The sequence below is a fragment of the Oryx dammah genome, unplaced genomic scaffold, assembly GCF_014754425.2.
Source record: "Oryx dammah isolate SB20612 unplaced genomic scaffold, SCBI_Odam_1.1 HiC_scaffold_9, whole genome shotgun sequence".
NCBI lineage: Eukaryota > Metazoa > Chordata > Mammalia > Artiodactyla > Bovidae > Oryx > Oryx dammah.
This window is the reverse complement of record NW_024070193.1, coordinates 49,469,014-49,488,371: the sequence shown is the minus strand read 5'-3', so window position 1 is coordinate 49,488,371 and position 19,358 is coordinate 49,469,014. Positions and strand designations below refer to the sequence as shown.

At 41.4% G+C, this 19,358-nt stretch overlaps 1 protein-coding gene across 5 annotated transcripts in view; it reads left to right on the top strand.

Moving 5' to 3' along the window:
• Positions 1 to 1,200: 1,200 nt before the first annotated feature.
• Positions 1,201 to 19,358, top strand: part of GOLGA4 (golgin A4) — a 104,184-nt gene continuing 86,026 nt past the window's right edge. For 3 of the 5 annotated variants that reach the window (XM_040246235.1, XM_040246233.1, XM_040246231.1), the window contains exons 1-2: positions 1,232 to 1,572; positions 17,005 to 17,094. In XM_040246235.1, coding sequence (XP_040102169.1) covers positions 1,501 to 1,572; positions 17,005 to 17,094 — 162 coding nt within the window. In that variant the 5' untranslated portion in view covers positions 1,232 to 1,500. Of the gene's footprint in view, positions 1,573 to 17,004; positions 17,095 to 19,358 lie in introns of all 5 variants that reach the window. The other 2 variants (XM_040246234.1, XM_040246232.1) reach the window with 2 other exon arrangements.

Here is a 19,358-nt window from a genome sequence, read left to right as displayed (position 1 = left end):
GACCTGGCACTTAGAATGATAAAGATTTTTGAAGGAATATGTGAAAAAACATCAATTTCAGTAATTTATATATTTTAATACATATATTTGTTGTTCAGTTGCTAAGTCGTGTCCGACTCTTAGCAACCTCATGGACGGAAGCATGCCAGGCTCCTCTCCCTCCACTATCTCCTGGTTCCCTCAAATTCACGATATATATTACATATGTATGTATGTATGTATGAATGTGACGGTTTCCCGGGTAGCTCAGCCGGTAAAGAATCCATCTGCAATGTAAGAGACCCTAGTTCAATTCCTGGGTCGGGAAGTTCCCCTGGGGAAGGGATAGGCTACCCACTCCAGTATTCTTGGGCTTTCCTGGTGGCTCAGCTAGTGAAGAATCCGTCTGCAATTCGGGAGACCTGGCGGCTCTGTCCATGGGGTCGCAGAGGGTCGGACACGACTGATCCAACAAACGAAGCACAGAATGTGTGCGGGCATACGCTAAGTCACTCCAGCCGTGATTCTTTGCGACCCTATGGACTAGCCTGCCAGGCTCCTCTGTCCACGGGATTCTTAAGAATACTGGAGTGGGTTGCCACGTTCCCCAGCAGGGAATCTCCCCGACCCAGGAACGGAAGCATTTCTCTTAGTCTCCTGCATTGGCAGCGGGGTTCTTTACCAGTAGCGCCACCTGGGAAGCCTATATATATATACAGGCAATGTCCAAACTATCAGCCTGAAACATCTGAACCCTGGGAGCTTCCTACCAGGTCCTTCTTGACCCCTGGAAGAGCCCAGCAAAGGGAAAAGGGCCACTCTGGGAAGCAGTAAGAATACGAGATACTGAAGACAGAAAATCCAAATCACAAATACTGAACAAAAGCACACTGTCAATCACAGTCCCCGGCTGGTCCCCCGGATCCCCTCTTCTCACACCCACACAACAGGTTCTTTGCGGCGGGACAGTCAGCTTTACGGTCCTCCAGAGAAGCAGCACCCTCCCCACCTGACTTCGCAGCACCTCAGCCCGGGTGTGTGTCAGTGTAGGGCTCAGACCACCCCACGCCTGGGCTCCGAGGGCAAGTCCACGCGCAGTGAGCGTGGGCAGCGCGGAGTCCCGCACCTTCCGGGAGCGACCCTGCAGCGCGCATGCGCCGGCCGGACTTCCAGCTTGTCCCCTCCGGCGCTCGGTAGCGCTCCCTCGCCGAACTCCACGTAGGCCGCGCAGGCGCCTTGTTCACACTGCTCACCTGCTGCCGTTGTCGCCGCCGCCGCCGCCGCCGGGGCTGGATGGGGGGCCGAGGCCAACCGGTGGCACCCAGAAGAGAGAGACGCGGCGGCGGCGACGCCGACACCCGCAGGACGAGTGTCTCGACCGGCCCGCGAGCCCAAGGAGGAGGCGGCGAGGCCCGGCCCCCGCGGTCTGTGGTGTAGGGAAGCCGCCGCCGCCGCCGCGGCCGGGTCTCTCTGAGCACTCGCCCCACAGGTCTCATCCATCTCAGGACCCCGCGTTGCGCGATGTTCAAGAAACTGAAGCAAAAGATCAGCGAGGAGCAGCAGCAGCTCCAGCAGGCGCTGGCCTCTACTCAGGTACTGTGGCCTCCGCGCTCCCCTGGTTCCCGACAACCCTTGACACCGGCTCGTGGGCAAAGGGGAGCGGAGGTTCTGCCCTGACCCTTGACTTCTCACCAGAGGCTTCCCCCAGGTCTTTCCCTGGGAATGAGCTCAGGGCGGTCCAGGTCCTCCGTGAGTCCTGCCCCGGGTTCCCCATCCCAGAACTCCGTTCTGGAGAGTAGGTTGGGGCTGGTAGGGTTTGTGACACCTGACCTCTTAATCTACCCCTGATGCCGAACCTGGTCTGAGAATAAGTGAGAGGAGCTCTGATCTTGCATGATTTTTGACCCATACAGAAGGTTTTCCCCAGGCATTCGAGACCCCCAACTCAGGAGTGAGGGCGGAATGGGAAAACCAGGATCCCTTGTAATATCTGACCTTTGTCTCCTCCTCTCATCCCCGACCCGAGACTGATTAACGGAGGGGCCCCTGGCCCGGGACAGAGTCTTAATTCCAAACCCTGGTCCAGGCGTGAGGGCCAGGGGTTGAGCCATTCCTGGCCGGGCTGCTTGCAGAAGCGTTGGACCCGAGAGAGGTGGCGGCGTGGCCGGCGTCCAGTGCCCGAGGCTGTCACGAGTTCGTCACTTCGCATAACTGGGTTGATCCGGGACGGGCGGAGGGGCGGGCCACTGTGGGGCCCGCAGGGCTTGCGCGCGTCTGCAGCTCGGGCTCTGCTTCTTCAGGAGTTTTGTTAATGTTTTGTTTTTCACGAATGCTGTTGCTTCAGGAAATGACAATTTCCAGGAAAAAGGAGGCGCGTTAGTAGTGTTAATTTAAAGAAGCAGAAACAGTCTCCTAAGCAGCTGTGAAAGTGTGTTTTGGTGCCGGCAGCACGTGGTTCTTTCAGCAATGAGGAGGGCTTCTGCTAAATTGCTTCTTTCTGTAAAATTGCTTCTTTTGAGACTCCTTTCTGAGTCTCAACAGATTTAGAGTGTCTACACGAAAAGCTGGGTTTTGACTACTTGGCAGGCATTTCTAAAACATTTTAAACAGAACGTTTATCTTACATACACAACTTTTAAAAACTAATGACCAATAACTACTAAATCAAGCATCTATTGCATTGAATTTATTCTGAAACTTTAAATTGAAGTTTATTTAAAGCTTCATAGAGTGAAACAGTGGTTGAGGTATATTAGAATATGGTACTGAAAACTTGTTCATTCTCCCAAGGGAATTGTAAATAGTGATTAAGATTTGGATACTGAATATATTACTTTCAATACTAAGTAGATTACATTTACTGTGAGCTTTTAAAATTTTACGAAACACTGTTAATTTAAGAAAGAAAGAAAAAATAAAATGAGGTGAGAAATGTGGGGAAACAGACAGAGCAGTGAATGTAAGGGACTCTGTACATATCACGGATCCAGGATGCCACCTCTAAAAATTCTAAGAGAACTCAGGATGTGTTAAGGAGTTAGCCACATGGAATTTCACTTCAGTGTTGTTTTTAATAGGTAAAATGTGGCCAAAAATATTCAGCAGTAGAGAATTGGTGAGAGAAGTTTTGTCATATAGTTGGTTATTATGCAGCCTTAAAAAAAACACCAACATTTATTAGGTTCTTACTGTGCTAGGTATTTTCCTTGGGTTATTTTGTTTCATTGTCACATAAATCTACAAGGTAGAATCTTTCATACCTGGAATGGGATTCAGAGAGATTGAGTAACTTTCCTGATGTCAGACAGCTAGAGTCAGAGCCCACAGAGAAGTAGGCTCTAACTTGTATTAAAAGACAGATTGCAAAACAGCATGTAAAGCGTGATCCCAGTTTTGTGGGGAAAGTATGACATAGTGAAAATAGTTTAAGAAGGATATGCTCCAAGCTGCTGGCTTTTTATTTGTAAATGTTATCTTTTTTTCATGAAAAAGAGTTACTATCGATCTTTAACAAAGGGAGGTTGTCTTTGTTGTTCAGTCGCTAAGCCCTGTCCCATTTGTTTGCGTCCCCGTGGACTGCAGCTTGCCAGGCTCCTCTGTCCATGGGATTTTTCAGGCAAGAACACTGGAGTGGGTTGTCTTTTCCTTTTCCAGGGGATCTTCCCAACCCAGGTATTGAATCTGTGTCTCCTGTTTTGGCAGGCGGATTCTTTACCTTCTGAACCACTTGGGAAAACCGAGGTTGTCTTTAGAAATGGTAAAAGGGCGTTACATCAGGGCTTCCAGTTCATATGGGTTGATGACTCTGGTAAGACAGTGCGTGTGGAGCAAGAAATAGCGCTATGTGTACAGAAGATTTAAAATGATCCTTTTTGATGTAGCTATATGTGTGTGTATATATAATGGATATATATATGTGTATATATATAGTGAATATATATATGTGTATATATAGTAGATATATATATATATTTATCCAGAATGCAAAAGTAAATTGTTAGTGATCAATTGCTGATAGGAACTTGATTCTGTTCCTTGTCTTGATCCTTAACTATTTAGAACCCTTCAAGTTGAGAAATTCTGGATTATTATTTTTAGAGTTAAGGATTTCTTTCAAGCGTGAATTAAGCAAAACAAATATGTTTGGATGGGGTAATCTTTTTGTAACAGATAAAACGTGTCCTTGTTTTCTCATGTAAATGATCCTGAATTTGTATAATATTATGTTTGTTTTTTGAATATAAATTATTTTGTGTTGAGGGTGCTGCTATACCCTCAGGAATTTAATGGGGTGTGAAAGACAGTTTGCTTTTACCTGCTCAGGAGGATTTATGTGTTTGTTCTTGGTCTAGTTTTCCTGATTACTTTGTAGCCTCCCTTGCTATCTGCCCAATGTCTATCTTCTCCCAGGTTTTAAATTGTTTTGGGCTTTAAATCAAGACAAGATCCTGAATTTCTAAAATTTTGTGTAAAATAAAGGCAAGTACCTAAGGGATTCTTTAATGTATTTTAGTGCATTAATACAAATTGAGACATTTGTTTTGAGATTTTGGAGGCCCTTGTGTACATATTTCCTGGTTCTTAGCTTGATTTCCAGAGGTGAGATTGCTTGACAGGTATGTTTCAAATAGAGTGAGTCGTCAGGGGTTGATAATTCTGGGATAAATGAACCATTTACATCACAATACTTGGCAAAACTTTTTAGTAATAGTAATAACGATAGTGTTCGTGATATTAATACTTTGGGGTTCCTTCAGTTTTTGAAAGCATTCAATAAAAGCAAGACACCGTTTTGTAGTTCCCATTCACTTCTCTTTGGAGCTGAGATTATTTGAACCCTTCTTTGGCAAATATTATTTTAAGTAAACATTTGGTCAGCTCTGACTTTAAAAATAAAATTAAACAATTTCAAATCAAGTTTCACTTACTTTTTTAACAACAAAATATCTATACTTAGATTTTTTAAATCCTTAGAATAAATTTGATAAAAAATTAATAAAGAGTAATATAGGATACTTTCTAATTTCTTAGGATGTATAACTCCCCGACTCCACCCATGACAAGGTCATGTGGGCGAGGCGGATCAAGACTCAAGAGGTCCCCTAGATCTGCTCGAGCATCTACCCCCGAAACCAAAATCTGTGTGTTATACTACACTCTTCTGACATTAACAGGGGCTATCCCTGACCACTTTTCTCTGGAAAATTAACTTAGAGCTCCAGTTAGTAGTCTCCTGCATATAAAAGGAGTGTCTCAGGTCAAACCTCTCTGCTGGCAGACTAGCTTGTGTGACAGGATTATCCACACTCCTGCTACTACACACATGAGTTTTTACAACCTCTCAACCATAAACAGCACAGAGAGTTTAGAGTATTTTGAGAGTCCTGGTTAGCATAGGGCTTTTCTAAAGATAAAAATCATGTTGTTGAAGGGTTTCATTGCTGAGTTAATGATTGCCACCAGGCCTCCATATCCTCATAGTGCCGTGAATAAAAAAATATTTTTTTAACATTTGCAGCCCTTTTCAGATATTACTAAAACTTAATTATAAAAAGCACCGGCCCAAATGGACTATTTTGTGATTCCACTTGTGTGAGGTACCTAGATTAGTCAAGGTCATAGATGAAAAAATAGAATGGTGGTTGTCTGTGGCTGAGGAGAGGAGGGGGAAATGAGGAATTATTGTTTAATGAGGATAGAGTTTCAGTTTGGGAGGATGAAGAAGTTCTGGAGACGGATAGTGGTGATGGTTGTCCAACAATGTGAGTATAATTAATACCACTGAACTGTCCACCTACAAATGTTTAAAATGATAGCTTTTATGTTGCATATGCTTTACCACAATAAAAAACAAAATGAAACAATGTGGGCTCACCCCAAACTTGCTTGGGGTCTCAAAATAATAGTTTGTGTAATAGGAATAAAAAAAATTTCACAAACAAGGAAAAGAGTCCCTTCTGAAGGAACATAGTCTTATCTTCTAGCATCCCGTGTGCAAATGAAAAGTCTAATTCAAACTTGTTCTTTTCTGTATTGGTGGTTAACTTGATCTTTGAATCTTTTCTCTTTTTCTTTGAGGCTGAAAAATTTCTAGTTTTCTTCTTTCCTTTTTTTTTAGTCTCCCCTTTTTCTTTCTTTTTTAAATCTTATTAATCTTTCTAAATAAATTCTCTGTATATCCTTTCCCCCTCTTTTGATATGTTCCTTTTTTCTTGTTTATTCTATTGCTTTGAAAGATTTCAAATTTTTATTTCGGCTGCTTCTATTGAATTTATTCTAGTCATCACATTTAATTTCCACAAATGAACACTAGTCAACATTGGGTAGTTATTTTTACCTAGGTGTTTTCTTGGTGCATTGCATGTATTATCTAAATTAATACATGAAATAATAAAAGGTATGGATTTGTATTATCCTCATTTTACAGATAAGAAATGGAGGCCAAGGGAGGTTAAGTAACTTGTCTGTGTAGACAGATAGTACCACACAACTCAGTGGTAAAGCTGAGATAGGAACCTAGGCAGTCTTGCTCTAAAGTACATTCTCCTAACCACGGTACTTTTATTTATTTATTTATTTTTAGCAGCAGCTTGTGGTTTAATGGAAACTAGAGCGTCTCAAAACTCTCCCAGGATGTTATATGTTATATATACAAGCATATTTAAAGTCTGTTCCTTGATTTATCCGATTGTTCTAGGTTGTTATAGTTGTATGTATTCATACTGGTCATATTATTTTTCTTTTTTTGAGAAAAATGTCTTGCTATTAGTTGGTTTATATTTATGAAGATCAGGTGGGTGATTTATTACCCAAACATTCTTAATGAATGGGGACACTGGTAATTATCTTGCAACGTAAACTGAGGTGGACTGGGCAGGACTGGGATTGCTGTGGTGAAACAGGGTGTGTTGTTACCCTGCTGCTTTATGGTGCCAGCCTCTGCAGTTGGAGCGCTAACTCCTCCAAGGTGTTACTCATTGTATTTGGCTGTTCCTTTTGTCTGGAGAAGTGTTTGGGTTGAAGGAGGCTGACTCCCGTGTACCTGTTTCACAGACCTGAGACACATTCTTGAGAGTAGTAACCTCCGGTTCTAGTGATTTCCCCCCCGCTGTTGCAATAAGTATCTTTTGCCTCTCCCAGAGCTGCCTTCTGTGTATGTTTGGAGTTACGGCTCCATTGCCCTGACTTCCCCACCAATTAGAATCCTTTTGCCTTTATTCTTCAAAAATTTGTTTTCTTTTTATTTGTGATTTTCCCTCTCTTGTTCTAGAATTTTAGTTTATCTGTTTTTCTACTTTTTTTTTTAAAACCTTCATTTCAGTGGGTTTTGGGGAGGAAGAGAAGTAAACGGTGTTCAGTCTGCATTCTTGTACTGGAAACCTAATTACCACTCTTTGCATAAACATGCATTTATCTTAAATATTTCTCTTTTAAATTATGAATTCTTAACAAATGCATATTTCTTAGATTAGTAAAGATGTCTGATTTTTCTATTTTATTTATTTTATAGAGTTATTTGACTAAGTTAGCATGGACGATGCTAACAGTAGCTAGTGTCTAAAATGTTGGGAATAAAATCAGTTCACTTATGATTTGTTATCAACTGTTGGATGAGATTTAGGATGAGAAATAGCTCATCTTTTAATCTGTGTATTATGCTTTTAAATTATATGGGGTACCTTTTACTGGATATACTAGATACTCATGATTTTTAAATAAACATTTAAAATGAAATTTTACTTTTATTTTTATCAAAGTAATACATTCTGTGGCTTCCCTGGTGGCTCAGAGGATAAAGCGTCTGCCTGCAATGCAGGAGACCCGGGTTTGATCCCTGGGTTGGGACGATCCCCTGGAGAAGGAAATGGAAATCCACTCCAGTATTCTTGCCTGGAGAATCCCATGGACAGAGGAACCTGGTGGGCTATAGCCCACAGGGTCGCAAAGAGTTGGACACGACTGAGCAACTTCACACACTCACACACACAATACATTCTGTAGTTTTAAAAGATAAAGTACTGCTAAAAAACTATTATGCTAAAGCAAAACAAAACACACTGTCTTCTCCAGCCTCCCAGCTCTAGCCTCCATGTTCTTTCTGGAGACTTTAGGATCTTCTCTTGTCTTCTGAAATTTTATGGTGAACATGTCTTTGTGTAGATTTATTTTTGCATTGTGCTTCACTGAGTATGGTGACTCCTGTCACCATGCTTAAATTCTTGGAAACTTTTAGATATTATTTCTTTGATAACTCCCTCTCCTTTGTTTTTTCTCTTCTATTCTGGAAGACCAGTTAGTTTTTGTACCTTCAGGATAGAGTCTCTTATTTACTATTTTTCACCCTTCATGGTCTATTTTAATTAATTTACTTGTTTTTGTTCTATTTGCAGTGGAAGTGTGGGGTCTTACCACTGGACCACAGGGAAGTTCCTTTTTTTGTCCTATTTTTGAGAGTTTGCTTCAATTTATCTAACTGTACCATGAGTTTTTTGTTTTCTTTATTTTTTTGAAGTATGGTTAATCTACAATGTTAGTTTTCAATTGAATTTTTAATTTTTCCTACTCTGTTTTTAAAATTTCCAAAGGCTATTTCTTACTGTCTTTTGCTTTTTCATAGCATTGCTCTTGCTATACTGATGTATCTTTAACATTAAAAAAAAATTTATTTATTTTGGCTGCACCAGGTCTTCCTTTTGCATGTGGGATCTTTAATTGCAGCATGTGGGATCCAGCTCTCTGACCAGGGATCAAACTTGGGTCCCTTTGATTAGGAGTGTGGAGTCCTAGCCACTGGACCACCAGAGAAGTCAGTCCTCTGATATATCTTTTATAGCTCTGATTTTTTTCTTTTGTTTTGAAGTTTTCTTTTAATTTTTTTTGGTGGATTTTGTTGTTGTTGGCTCTTACATTGGAAATTTTCTTTACCGACTGCTCTGGGGTATCCATATTTAAAGGCAAGACACTAAAAATCTGATGCTATCTGAAGTATCATGTGATCAACACTGGGACTCCCTGCTGGGTGATAGGCTGCAATTGGCTTTGTTATTGGGAGAACTATCTACCTGTTGATAACCTGAGATCTTTAAGATGTCATTTGATTTCTCTAGTGAAGCCTTTTGTTTTTTGGGCAGGGGGTGCCAGGTTATAAGCCGAGCTGCTTCGGAAGCCTTGTGCTGGAGGTTCCACTGTTCACTGTGCAGAATATCACCTAATTAGTTCCTCTAGGTTTAGTCACACACTTTGCCCTTCAGTCCTGTCTTACTGTGCTTGGTTTCATCCAGGTTGGAGCCAAAATGGCTCCAGAAAAATAAACCTTTCTTTGGTTTTTCAGAGGCTGTGTAAGGTGGGACCAGGGACATGGGGATCTTTCAACCAATTTTTCTGATTTTGGTCCTGCCTCTTAACATCTTCATTATAACTTGCATTGTAACTTTGAAGTCTTAAATCTTTTTAGGGCTCTGGAGATGAAAATAGGCTTGCTTCTTATCACTGTTCCCTTCTCCATGAGATTGTAGTATCCTCAGCTGTACTATCACTTTAGTATTCTTTCGTTCACACCCATTCTTCTGAAAATTGGTTGAAATTTAACTCTTTGGGTGGTGTTTTAGTTGCTAAGTCATGTGCAACTCTTGCAACTCCATGGACTGTAGCCCTCCAGGCTCTTCTGTTCTGTCCATGAGATTTCCCATGGCAAGCATACTGGAGTGGGTTGCCGTTTCCTTCTCTAGGGAATCTTCCTGACCCAGGGATTGAATCCAGATCTCCTGCATTGCAGGTGGATTCTTTACCACTGAGCCACCAGGGAAGCCCCAACTCTTTTCAAGGGAGAGAAAAATAAGAAACTTTGGTTCACCTATCATATTTTTAACTAGAAGTCTCCTTAAATTACTTTTGAATGAGTGGATTTAACTACATTACAGGGCTATTTTTTAGCGGTGAACATTTATAACATAAGCAGCAGTATTTCATTTCCGGCACTACTGTTTAGATGTCAGGATGTAGAAGGTACTTTACTAAAGACATGATGGAAAGTTCTAATAATTTTGTAACTAGTAGATAAAGGCTTATGTGACATATTAACTCCAGGTTACTTTAGCCATTTCTTTATAGCTGGGGTGTCAGGTAGATTGGCAGAGACTTTCAGGAGTATGTGGTGAGGAGTCTGTGGCTGTGTCCTTGCTGTGATTTGGTTACTTGTGTGTGTGGCAGGGGGAAATGAAGCCAGATGTTAGGCTTGTGTAGGAATGCCATTCGTCTACTTGGGCTATAATTTGAGAAGTAGTGTCAAAAGGCTTCTGGGCAGCCAAAATTTTAATGTCACTAACTTCATATTGCATAGTTAATGTAAGTTATTAATAAGGACAGTTTTAAAAAAATCCCTCATTTAGAATTTCCTTATGTTTATTTTGTCTGCAATTCTATTAGATGTAGTTATCTAGTTTCTAGACTAGTAACAGGCTAAAACAGATGGAGGTATGGAGGACAGTTATCCCCAATTTCCTGACAAGAAGGTGGAAAGCTGAGAATGCTTGTGTGGCTGGATCAGGGTGCACACTTCAAAATCCGGGCTAGCGTGCAGTTCTTCTGAGTCCCTCATCCGCTTCCCCAGTACTCTCTGGATCACTGTTTCTCAAATTTTTTTCACTGGGACCAGCAGTTAAACAACAATAACATTCTTTTTGCACAGACACTTCTAAAACAAAAGTTTTATAGAATCTTCATCTTTATTACATAAAATGCCATATTTTGACCCCAAATATTCCTTCATTAAAAAAAAAATTTGATCCCCATCCTCTAATTGATTCCACAACCCAGCCGAACTTCTTTCACCATACCATGCTGTCTGTATAAGAACAATGTTGATAAACGTAGCCGCTAACTCTTAAATCTCTATTACATCAAATGTATCTAATATATTTTAACTATACCAAAAAATTAGACATTGAAAAGCATTAATCTTAGGCTGAACAGCACACTGTAAAGATAACACAAATTTTAGATATTTGTATTACTGAGAAATTCTATGTTGGTCAAAACTGTGTTAATCAAAGTTTATTCCATTGGGGCTCTATTATCTGAGAGTTTTCCTATAAAGAGCTACTGTATTCAAGACAGCTGAATTGTCAGATAGATACAGATATCTAGTTATAAATTCAAGATGGTTAAATCTTAAGGCTTGCTGTTCCTAAAGGTGACTGCATTAGTTTCCTGACGTTGAGAAACACATGACCACAACCTTCCTGCCGAATCGCCCAGTTACTGTTTCACAGTCTGTGTGTCAGAAGTCTGGCATGGCATGGCTGGCTTCTCTGCTCGGGGCCTCACAAGACTGCTATCAAGCTGTTGTCCACATTGTGTTCTCGCCTGGCGATGAGGGCCCTGGTCCAGCGCATGTGGCTGTGGCTGTGGGACACAGGCCCTTGCTTCTTACTGTCTTTGGTTCCTAGTGCCGCCCACAGTTCCTCACCGCTTGACCCTCAACAGGCCTTTGCTTTCCTTCAGGGCTGCAGGAGTACCTCTCTGCTTTCTGCCCCCACCGCTGCACTCTGGACTCATTTGAAGGGCTTGTGTGATTAGGTTGGTCCCATTCAGATAGTCTCCTTTCTCTGAGTTAGCTTAGAGTCAGCTGAGTAGTAATCTTAAATATACCTGCAAAATCCTTTTTGCTCTGAAAGGTAAGATCATCAGGGCAGTGATACTGCATATTTGCAAGGTGAGGGTGATTTTGGGTCATCTTAGAATTCTGAGTACCACGGTGACTAAAATTTTTTTTTCTTATAATGAAGTTGAGGGCTATGATCAATTAATACTCACTTGGCAATAAAAATATTGTGAGCCTGGATATAACCATCAGGTTTCTTGACAAACAGCTTAGACATCTGTCTTCAGATTTCTCATGGCTGTGAGGATTAATTAGAGCAAATTTAGTTTGAAGGAATGTAAATCCCTATATATTTTAAAGTGAGGGTAGCTGTTAAAGATGCAAGACTTTGGGATAAATACTCAAGTACAGTTAGGTTTTTTTTGCATATTTTTATACTTTGCAGTCACATCCATTCCCTCATGTGATTCTTACTTTTGCAACTCCAGACGCAGACCTACAAACCATCAGGCCAAACTTGGCCATGTGGTACTACTTTTCTGAGGGCAGTGTGTCTTAGAATCTATACTTTAACTTCATAAACCCCAACATTTGATTTTGCTGATTTTTTCAGAGCTGATGAAGCTCCAGTTAAAGATTAGGCTCATATGAGAAATCATTGTGCCAATTAAGAAGTTTCACAGTAGAGGTGCACTTTTCAAGTGATTTGGAGGTCCTTGTCTGGAGTAGCCCTTTCTTGGCATCTGGGTATTTGGAAAGCTGAATTATTAACCCCCCAATTTTTTGGAGTTGTTGGAATCACAGCAGAGAGGGTTGGCTATGAGTTACTTCCTGTGGCCTAGTAATACTTTCCTAACTTTTGCCCTCTCAGTAGCCCTTTTATTAAAGGAGATACTACATATAACCATATAAAAGGAGATACAAATGGAGCTTCTCCCAGTCATATTGGTAGTGTTTGAAACATCTGGAGTCTTTGAAGCTGGTATGAGTTGAAATTCATGGCTATGAATGGGAAGGGTTATTACATCTCCCTCAACCTCAGTGAGAATTATTTCTGAACTGCTCTGAATATTTGTGATTTAGTTTCAGTCCTGGATAAACACTGTCCAGTGACTGCTTTCCTTTCCCATTTTCTAAACACAGTGTTGGCTTCTAGTCATACATTTTTTGGGGGGCTTCCCAGGTGGTGCTGGTGGTAAAGAATCTACCTGCCAGTGTTGGAAACACAAGAAATATGAGTTGGATCCCTGGTTCAGGAAGATCCCTTGGAGAAGGAGATGGCAACCTGTTCCAGTATTCTTGCCTGGAAAATTCCACGGACAGAGGAGCCGGGCAGGGCTACAGTCCATGGGCCACAGAGAGTCGGACACGACTGAGTGACTAAGCACACACAAGCACACGTAAGTTTTCTCAGTTCAGTTCAGTCACTCAGTCGTGTCCGACTCTTCGAGACCCCATGGACTACAGCACCCCAGGCCTCCCTGTCCATCACCAACTCCCAGAGCTTACTCAAACTCATGTCCATCAAGTCGGTGATGCCATCCAGCCATCTCATCCTCTGTTGTCCCCTTCTCCTCCTGCCTTCAATCTTTCCCAGCGTCAGGGTCTTTTCAAATGAGTCAGTTCTTCGCATAAGGTGTCCACAGTATTGGAGTTTCAGCTCCAGCATCAGTCCTTCCAATAAATATTCAGGACTGGTTTCCTTTAGGATTGATTGGTTGGATCTCCTTGCAGTCCAAGGGACTCTCAAGAGTCTTCTCCAACACCACAGTTCAAAAGCATCAATTCTTCGGTGCTCAGCCTTCTTCACAGTCCAATTCTCACATCCATACATGACTACTGGAGAAACCATAGCTTTGACTAGACGGACCTTTGTTGGCAAAGTAATGTCTCTGCTTTTCAATATGCTGTCTAGGTTGGTCATAACTTTCCTCCCAAAGAGCAAGCGTCTTGTAATTTCATGACTGCAGTCACCATCCACAGTGATCTTGGAGCCCCCAAAAATAAAGTCTGTCACAATTCCCACTGTTTTCCCATCTGTTTGCCATGAAGTGATGGGACCAGATTCCATGATCTTAGTTTTCTGAATGTTGAGTTTCAAGCCAGCTTTTTCACTCTCCTCTTTCACTTTCATCAAGAGGCTCTTTAGTTCTTCTTTCTGCCATAAGGGTAGTGTCATCTGCATATCCGAGGTTATTGATATTTCTCCTAGCCATCTTGATTCCAGTTTGTGCTTCATCCAGTCCAGCGTTTCTCATGATGTACTCTGCATATAAGTTAAATAAGCAGGGTGACAATATCCAGCCTTGACACACTCCTTTCCCAATTTGGAACCAGTCTGTTGTTCCATGTACAGTTCTAAACTGTTGCTTCTTGACCTGCATACAGATTTCTCAAAAAGCAGGTCAGGTGGTCTGGTATTCCCAACTCTAAGAGTTTACCAGAGTTTGTTGTGGTTCATACAGTAAGGCTTTGGCATAGTCAGTAAAGCAGAAGTAGATATTTTTCTGGAGCTCTCTTGCTTTTTTGAAGATCTGACAGATGTTGGCAATTTGATCTCTGGTTCCTCTCCCTTTTCTAAGCCCTCTCCCAATTTCTAAATCCCTTGGACATCTGGAAGTTCATGGTTCATGTACTGTTGAAGCCTGGCTTGAAGAATTTTGAGCATTACTTTGCCAGCGTGTGCTGCTGCTGCTGCTAAGTCGCTTCAGTCATGTCCTACTCTGTGTGACCCCATAGACAACAGCCCACCAGGCTCCCCCGTCCTTGGGATTCTCCAGGCAAGAACACTGGAGTGGGTTGCCATTTCCTTCTCCAATGCATGAAAGTGAAAAGTGAAAGTGAAGTCGCTCAGTTGTATCCGACTCTTCTAGACCCCATGGACTGCAGCCTACCAGGCTCCTCTGTCCATGGGATTTTCCAGGCAAGAGTACTGGAGTGGGGTGCCATTGCCTTCTCCTGCCAGTGTGTGAGATGAGTGCAGTTGTGCGGTAGTTTGAGCATTCTTTGGCATTGCCTTTCTTTGGGATTGGAATGGAAACTGACCTTTTCCAGTCCTTTGGCCACTGCTGAGGTTTCCAAATTTGCTGGCATATTGAGTGCAGCACTTTCACAGCATCATCTTTTAGAATTTGAAATAGCTCAACTGGAATTCCATCACCTCCACTAGCTTTGTTCATAGTGACGCTTCCTAAGGCCCGCTTGACTTCGCATTCCAGGATGTCTGGCTCTAGGTTGGTGATCACACCATTGTTATCATCTGAGTGGTGAAGATCTTTTTTGTATAGTTCTGTGTATTCTTGCCACCTCTTCTTAATATCTTCTACTTCTGTTAGGTCCATACCATTTCTGTCCTTCATTGTGCCCATCTTTGCATGAAATGTTGTTTGTATCTCTAATTTTCTTGAAGAGATTTCTAGACTTTCCCATTCTATTGTTTTCCTCTATTTCTTTGCATTGATCACTGAGGACGGCTTTCTTATGTCTTCTTGCTGTTCTTTGAAACTCTGCATTCAAATGGGTATATCTTTCCTTTTCTCCTTTGCCTTCTAAAACATTGATAAGGCTTCACCTTTATTTCACATTCAAGTATTTTGTTGTTTACAATTTTGAGGCCTTACTCTTCCTGTTTTTTGTCTGGGTTGAGTCCCTTAAGGTAACTTCTGCACATTCCTTCTATCATGTGTTGATTTTTCTGTTTCATCTTTTGGAAGGTATGTGTGTGTTGGAATTCTGAGTTGTAAGCAACAGAACTCAGCCCAGCTAGTTAAGCAGAAAAGGGATCTGTTAATGAATAAATAGTTGGTGACCTACAGAATTTTAAGGAGGGCCTGAAAGTCTGGGCTGATGGCTCAGCTGGGGGACGGCACTAAGAATGTTGCAGCCACCTCAGTCTGGCGCCCTGCATCTCGCATGCACAGCTCTTGCGTATGACTGCAGGAAGCCCTCTTCTCCACGCTCACCAGCTGACGAGCTTTATTAATTTTGTATGTCTGTTTTCTCATATTGCCCATATATGACTCAGAGTCTCATGTGGGTATGTTCACCGGGCGAGCTCAGGTCACCTGCCCTAGATGAAAAGAAGACTAGGTTGGTGAGTTTTTGGAGTTCAGACTTAAGTACTTATAAGACCTTTTTAGGAAAAGAGTTTATTTAACTTTTGTCACATTTTGTTGATGTTTTCCCCTCCTCCCAATTCAACTATTCCTTTCGATTTCTGCTTCTGACATAAAAATCTGTTTTATTCACCTCTTGTTCCCCATCCAGAGTACTGTGGGATTTGCAGTTCCCTGCAGTGGAACTGAGGAATTTTAACCTCTGGACTGCCAGGGAAGTCCCCCAAATCATTTAAATCTTTAATGTAGCTTAAGTATAAACTAAAGGTCTGACTGATTTTGTTCCCCCATATGGATGGCCATTTGTCCCAGCACCACTTACTGAACATTTGTGTAGATTAGAAATGTTAGACTTAATTGTACACTGAATATGTACATATGTGTGTATGTGTGTGTACACTGTTTCTTGTGACCTCTCTGTTCCATCATAGACACAGCAGCACACGCTGACTTGACAGATGGATGTTCCATTTGTTCATTAATTTATTTTAAGAAATATTTACTAAGTGCTTTTTATTTATGTAGTGCTGTACAGACGACAAAAGGGTAAGACATCAAGACATTATTTTTTGTGTAGATGAGTTAAGGCTTATCTTGTTATGGATGAGAGGGCATCTTGAAGTGTTGGTTTTATATTTTTAGGACTGTTTTTAGCTCACCTTAGAGTGGGCCTCAGGCTCTAGTTTCAGTTTGGGGCTTCTTGTTTAAATTTATCCTACGGGTTTTTGTACTAAGGATTGTAGGAGTCTTGCAGTCCTTCACAGAACTAATGGACCGGCATCTCAGTACTGGGCTGTGGTGTGCACAGTATTCTCAAAGTAAGACCTTTGACTAGAGACATACTTACCTCCACAGGTCATTATAATTGAATGTTAGAGCTGGAAGGCACTTTCACAATTGAATTGACAAACCTATTTTTAATGAACTTGGAATAATTTTGATTTATAGGAAAGCTGCAAAGATAGTATAGAAAGTTTTCATATACTTCTCACCTGGTTTCAGTCTCCTCTAATAAAATAATTTTATCATCACAACCTTATTTTGAGGTTTATTTTAGCACTCAGAAAATTAATTTAGTGAAGGTCATAGTTCAAGTTGGTAGACCAGTAGACCATAGACCCAGTGGGTAGCCTGGGTCTGCTAGTTAATGACATTTCACTTACCTTTTTTCATTTTTCATGTATTTGCTCTTTTCCTTCCTTTTACTGGGTTCTTTGGGCATGGACTGTGAGAAAGGACTATATAGTAAGTATGTAGTGTGCTCACGAGTGTAGTCTTTCTAATTTGTGCAATAATCTTTTAATCTAGGCCTCCTCCAGTTCTTCAACACCAACGAGAACCAGGAGCAGGACGTCTTCATTTACAGAGTCACTTGATGAGGGTACACCCAACAGAGAGGTAAGTTTAGAATTTCTTCCTTAATAAACTTACAAGAAGCTTATTATGCTTCTGTTTATTAAAAAATGGGATTTTTTTTTGACATGTCAATTATTTAATTCCTAGATCTTTTTTTAGTAACTTTTTTTGCTAATAGTAATTTTGCTTTTATAAAGTGTGTTTTCTTTATATATCTTAATTTGAGAGGATAATATACTTTGCCTCTAACATTTGAAATTTTCAGAATGATGTGATAACAATTTGTTCAGCATTATGCGGGGAGAAGTCCCATATATTCAGGTTATGATTGGAAACACTGAAGTAACTACTGATTCCGAGTGACATGCAGCTGGCACCATAGCTCAGATTAGATTTTTTCCAACATTTTTTCTTTCTGTGAAGGATTGTAAGAGTCCCAGAAGTACAGAAAATAGGGTAAAACGAAGTGCACACATCAGTGAATTTTTATGAAGTGAATCCCCATGTAGCCACCATCAGGTCGAGAAGAGGAAAGCTGCCAGCCGCTGTAGTGCTTCCTCCCTCCCCGACAGAAGAGCACCGTCGTCCTGCCCTTTTGACACATGTTGCTGCTGCTGCTGCTTTTCCTACGTAGTACCTCTTAAGTGTGCTTTCTGTCGTAAACAGTATAGTTAAACCTGTGGGTTGCCCAATTTTTGGCTGTTTTAAATTATGCTGCTGTGAAGATTATTGTACATTTCTTTTGCTACGTACTTACAGGAGGAGAACCGCTGGGTTAAAGTGTATATGTAGTTTTAACACTTCAGAAGCTAATGTCTATTGTCTTTTTCAGGATAGTTGTAGAACTTTACCTTCCTACCAGGAGTTTATGAAAGTTGTCTTTAATTTCAGCTATTCTGGTGGGTATGTAACGTTCTCTTGTTGTAGTTTTAATTTGCATTTCTCTGATGACTGATAAGATTGAGCATTTGTCATCTGTATATTTCATCTAATGGGACTGAGCATTTTTCATCTGTGTATTGATAACTTCTTTTGTGACATGCTTATTTCAGGCTCTTGCTCATTTTTCTGTTGGTTTATCTTTGTTTTATTGATTTGTAGGAGTTCTTTTTTATACCGTATGGATAGGAGTTTTTTAAATTGGATATATGCCTTGTAGATATCTGCTTCCTTTCTGTCCCTTGCCTTTTATTCTCTTAATGGTGTCCTTTGAACAGAAGTTCTTAGTTGTAATGTAGTCCAATTTATCAATATTTTATTTTATGGCTAGTGTTTTTCATTTCTTATTGCAATATTCTTTTCTTATCCTTGAGAGTATTTTCCTGTATTATCCTATTTTACCTTTCACATTTGAATCTATACTCCCTTGGAAATGAGTTTTTTCAATATGGTATGAGGTAGGGATCAAGTTTCACTACCACTGTTCTCCCCCTCGGAGAAGGCAGTGGCAACCCATTCCAGTACTCTTGCCTAGAAAATCCCATGGATGGAGGAGCCTGGAAGGCTGCAGTCCATGGGGTTGCTAAGGGTCGGACATGACTGAGCGACTTCCCTTTCACTTTTCACTTTCATGCATTGGAGAAGGAAATGGCAGCCCACTCCAGTGTTCTTGCCTGGAGAATCCCAGGGACAGGGGAGCCTGGTGGGCTGCCGTCTGTGGGGTCACACAGAGTCGGACACGACTGAAGCGACTTAGCAGTAGCAGCAGTTCTCCCCCTGTAGCTACCCAGTTGTTTCATTCTGTCCACACCGCTCTACTGTGCTACCAGAAGTTGTATCCATATTTGAGTGGATTTGTTTCTGGACTCTCTTTTCTGTTCTCCTGTTTGCTTTGTCTTTGACTTGTTCCCGTACTGTCTTCATATGAAATCTTGCCTTCAGTGTAGAGCAGATCTTCCCTGTCTTGGTTTTAAAACCAAAATTTTGTAGATTGCTGGCTTAAACCACAGACGTTTATTTCTCAGAGTTCTGGAGGCTGGGCAGCCCAAGATCAAGGTGCCAGCAGATTCAGTATCTGGTGAGGACCCTGTTCCTGAGATACACACAGCCGTCTTCTCATTATGTCCTAGCATAACTTTTCTTTGTTGCACGCACCTAGGGGGAAATGGAGGAGTAGCGAGGCCCCTTTCTTTGTCTATCACTTTTTATAAGGGCAGTAATGTCATCATAGAGGTCCCACTCTTTTTACCTCATCTAACTCTAATTACCTCCGAAAGGCTTTGGCTCCAAGTGCCATCACCAGCTATCACTGGGGTTTAGGGCCCAAACATTCAGTCCATAGCACTGCCACCTTGTTCTTCTGGAAT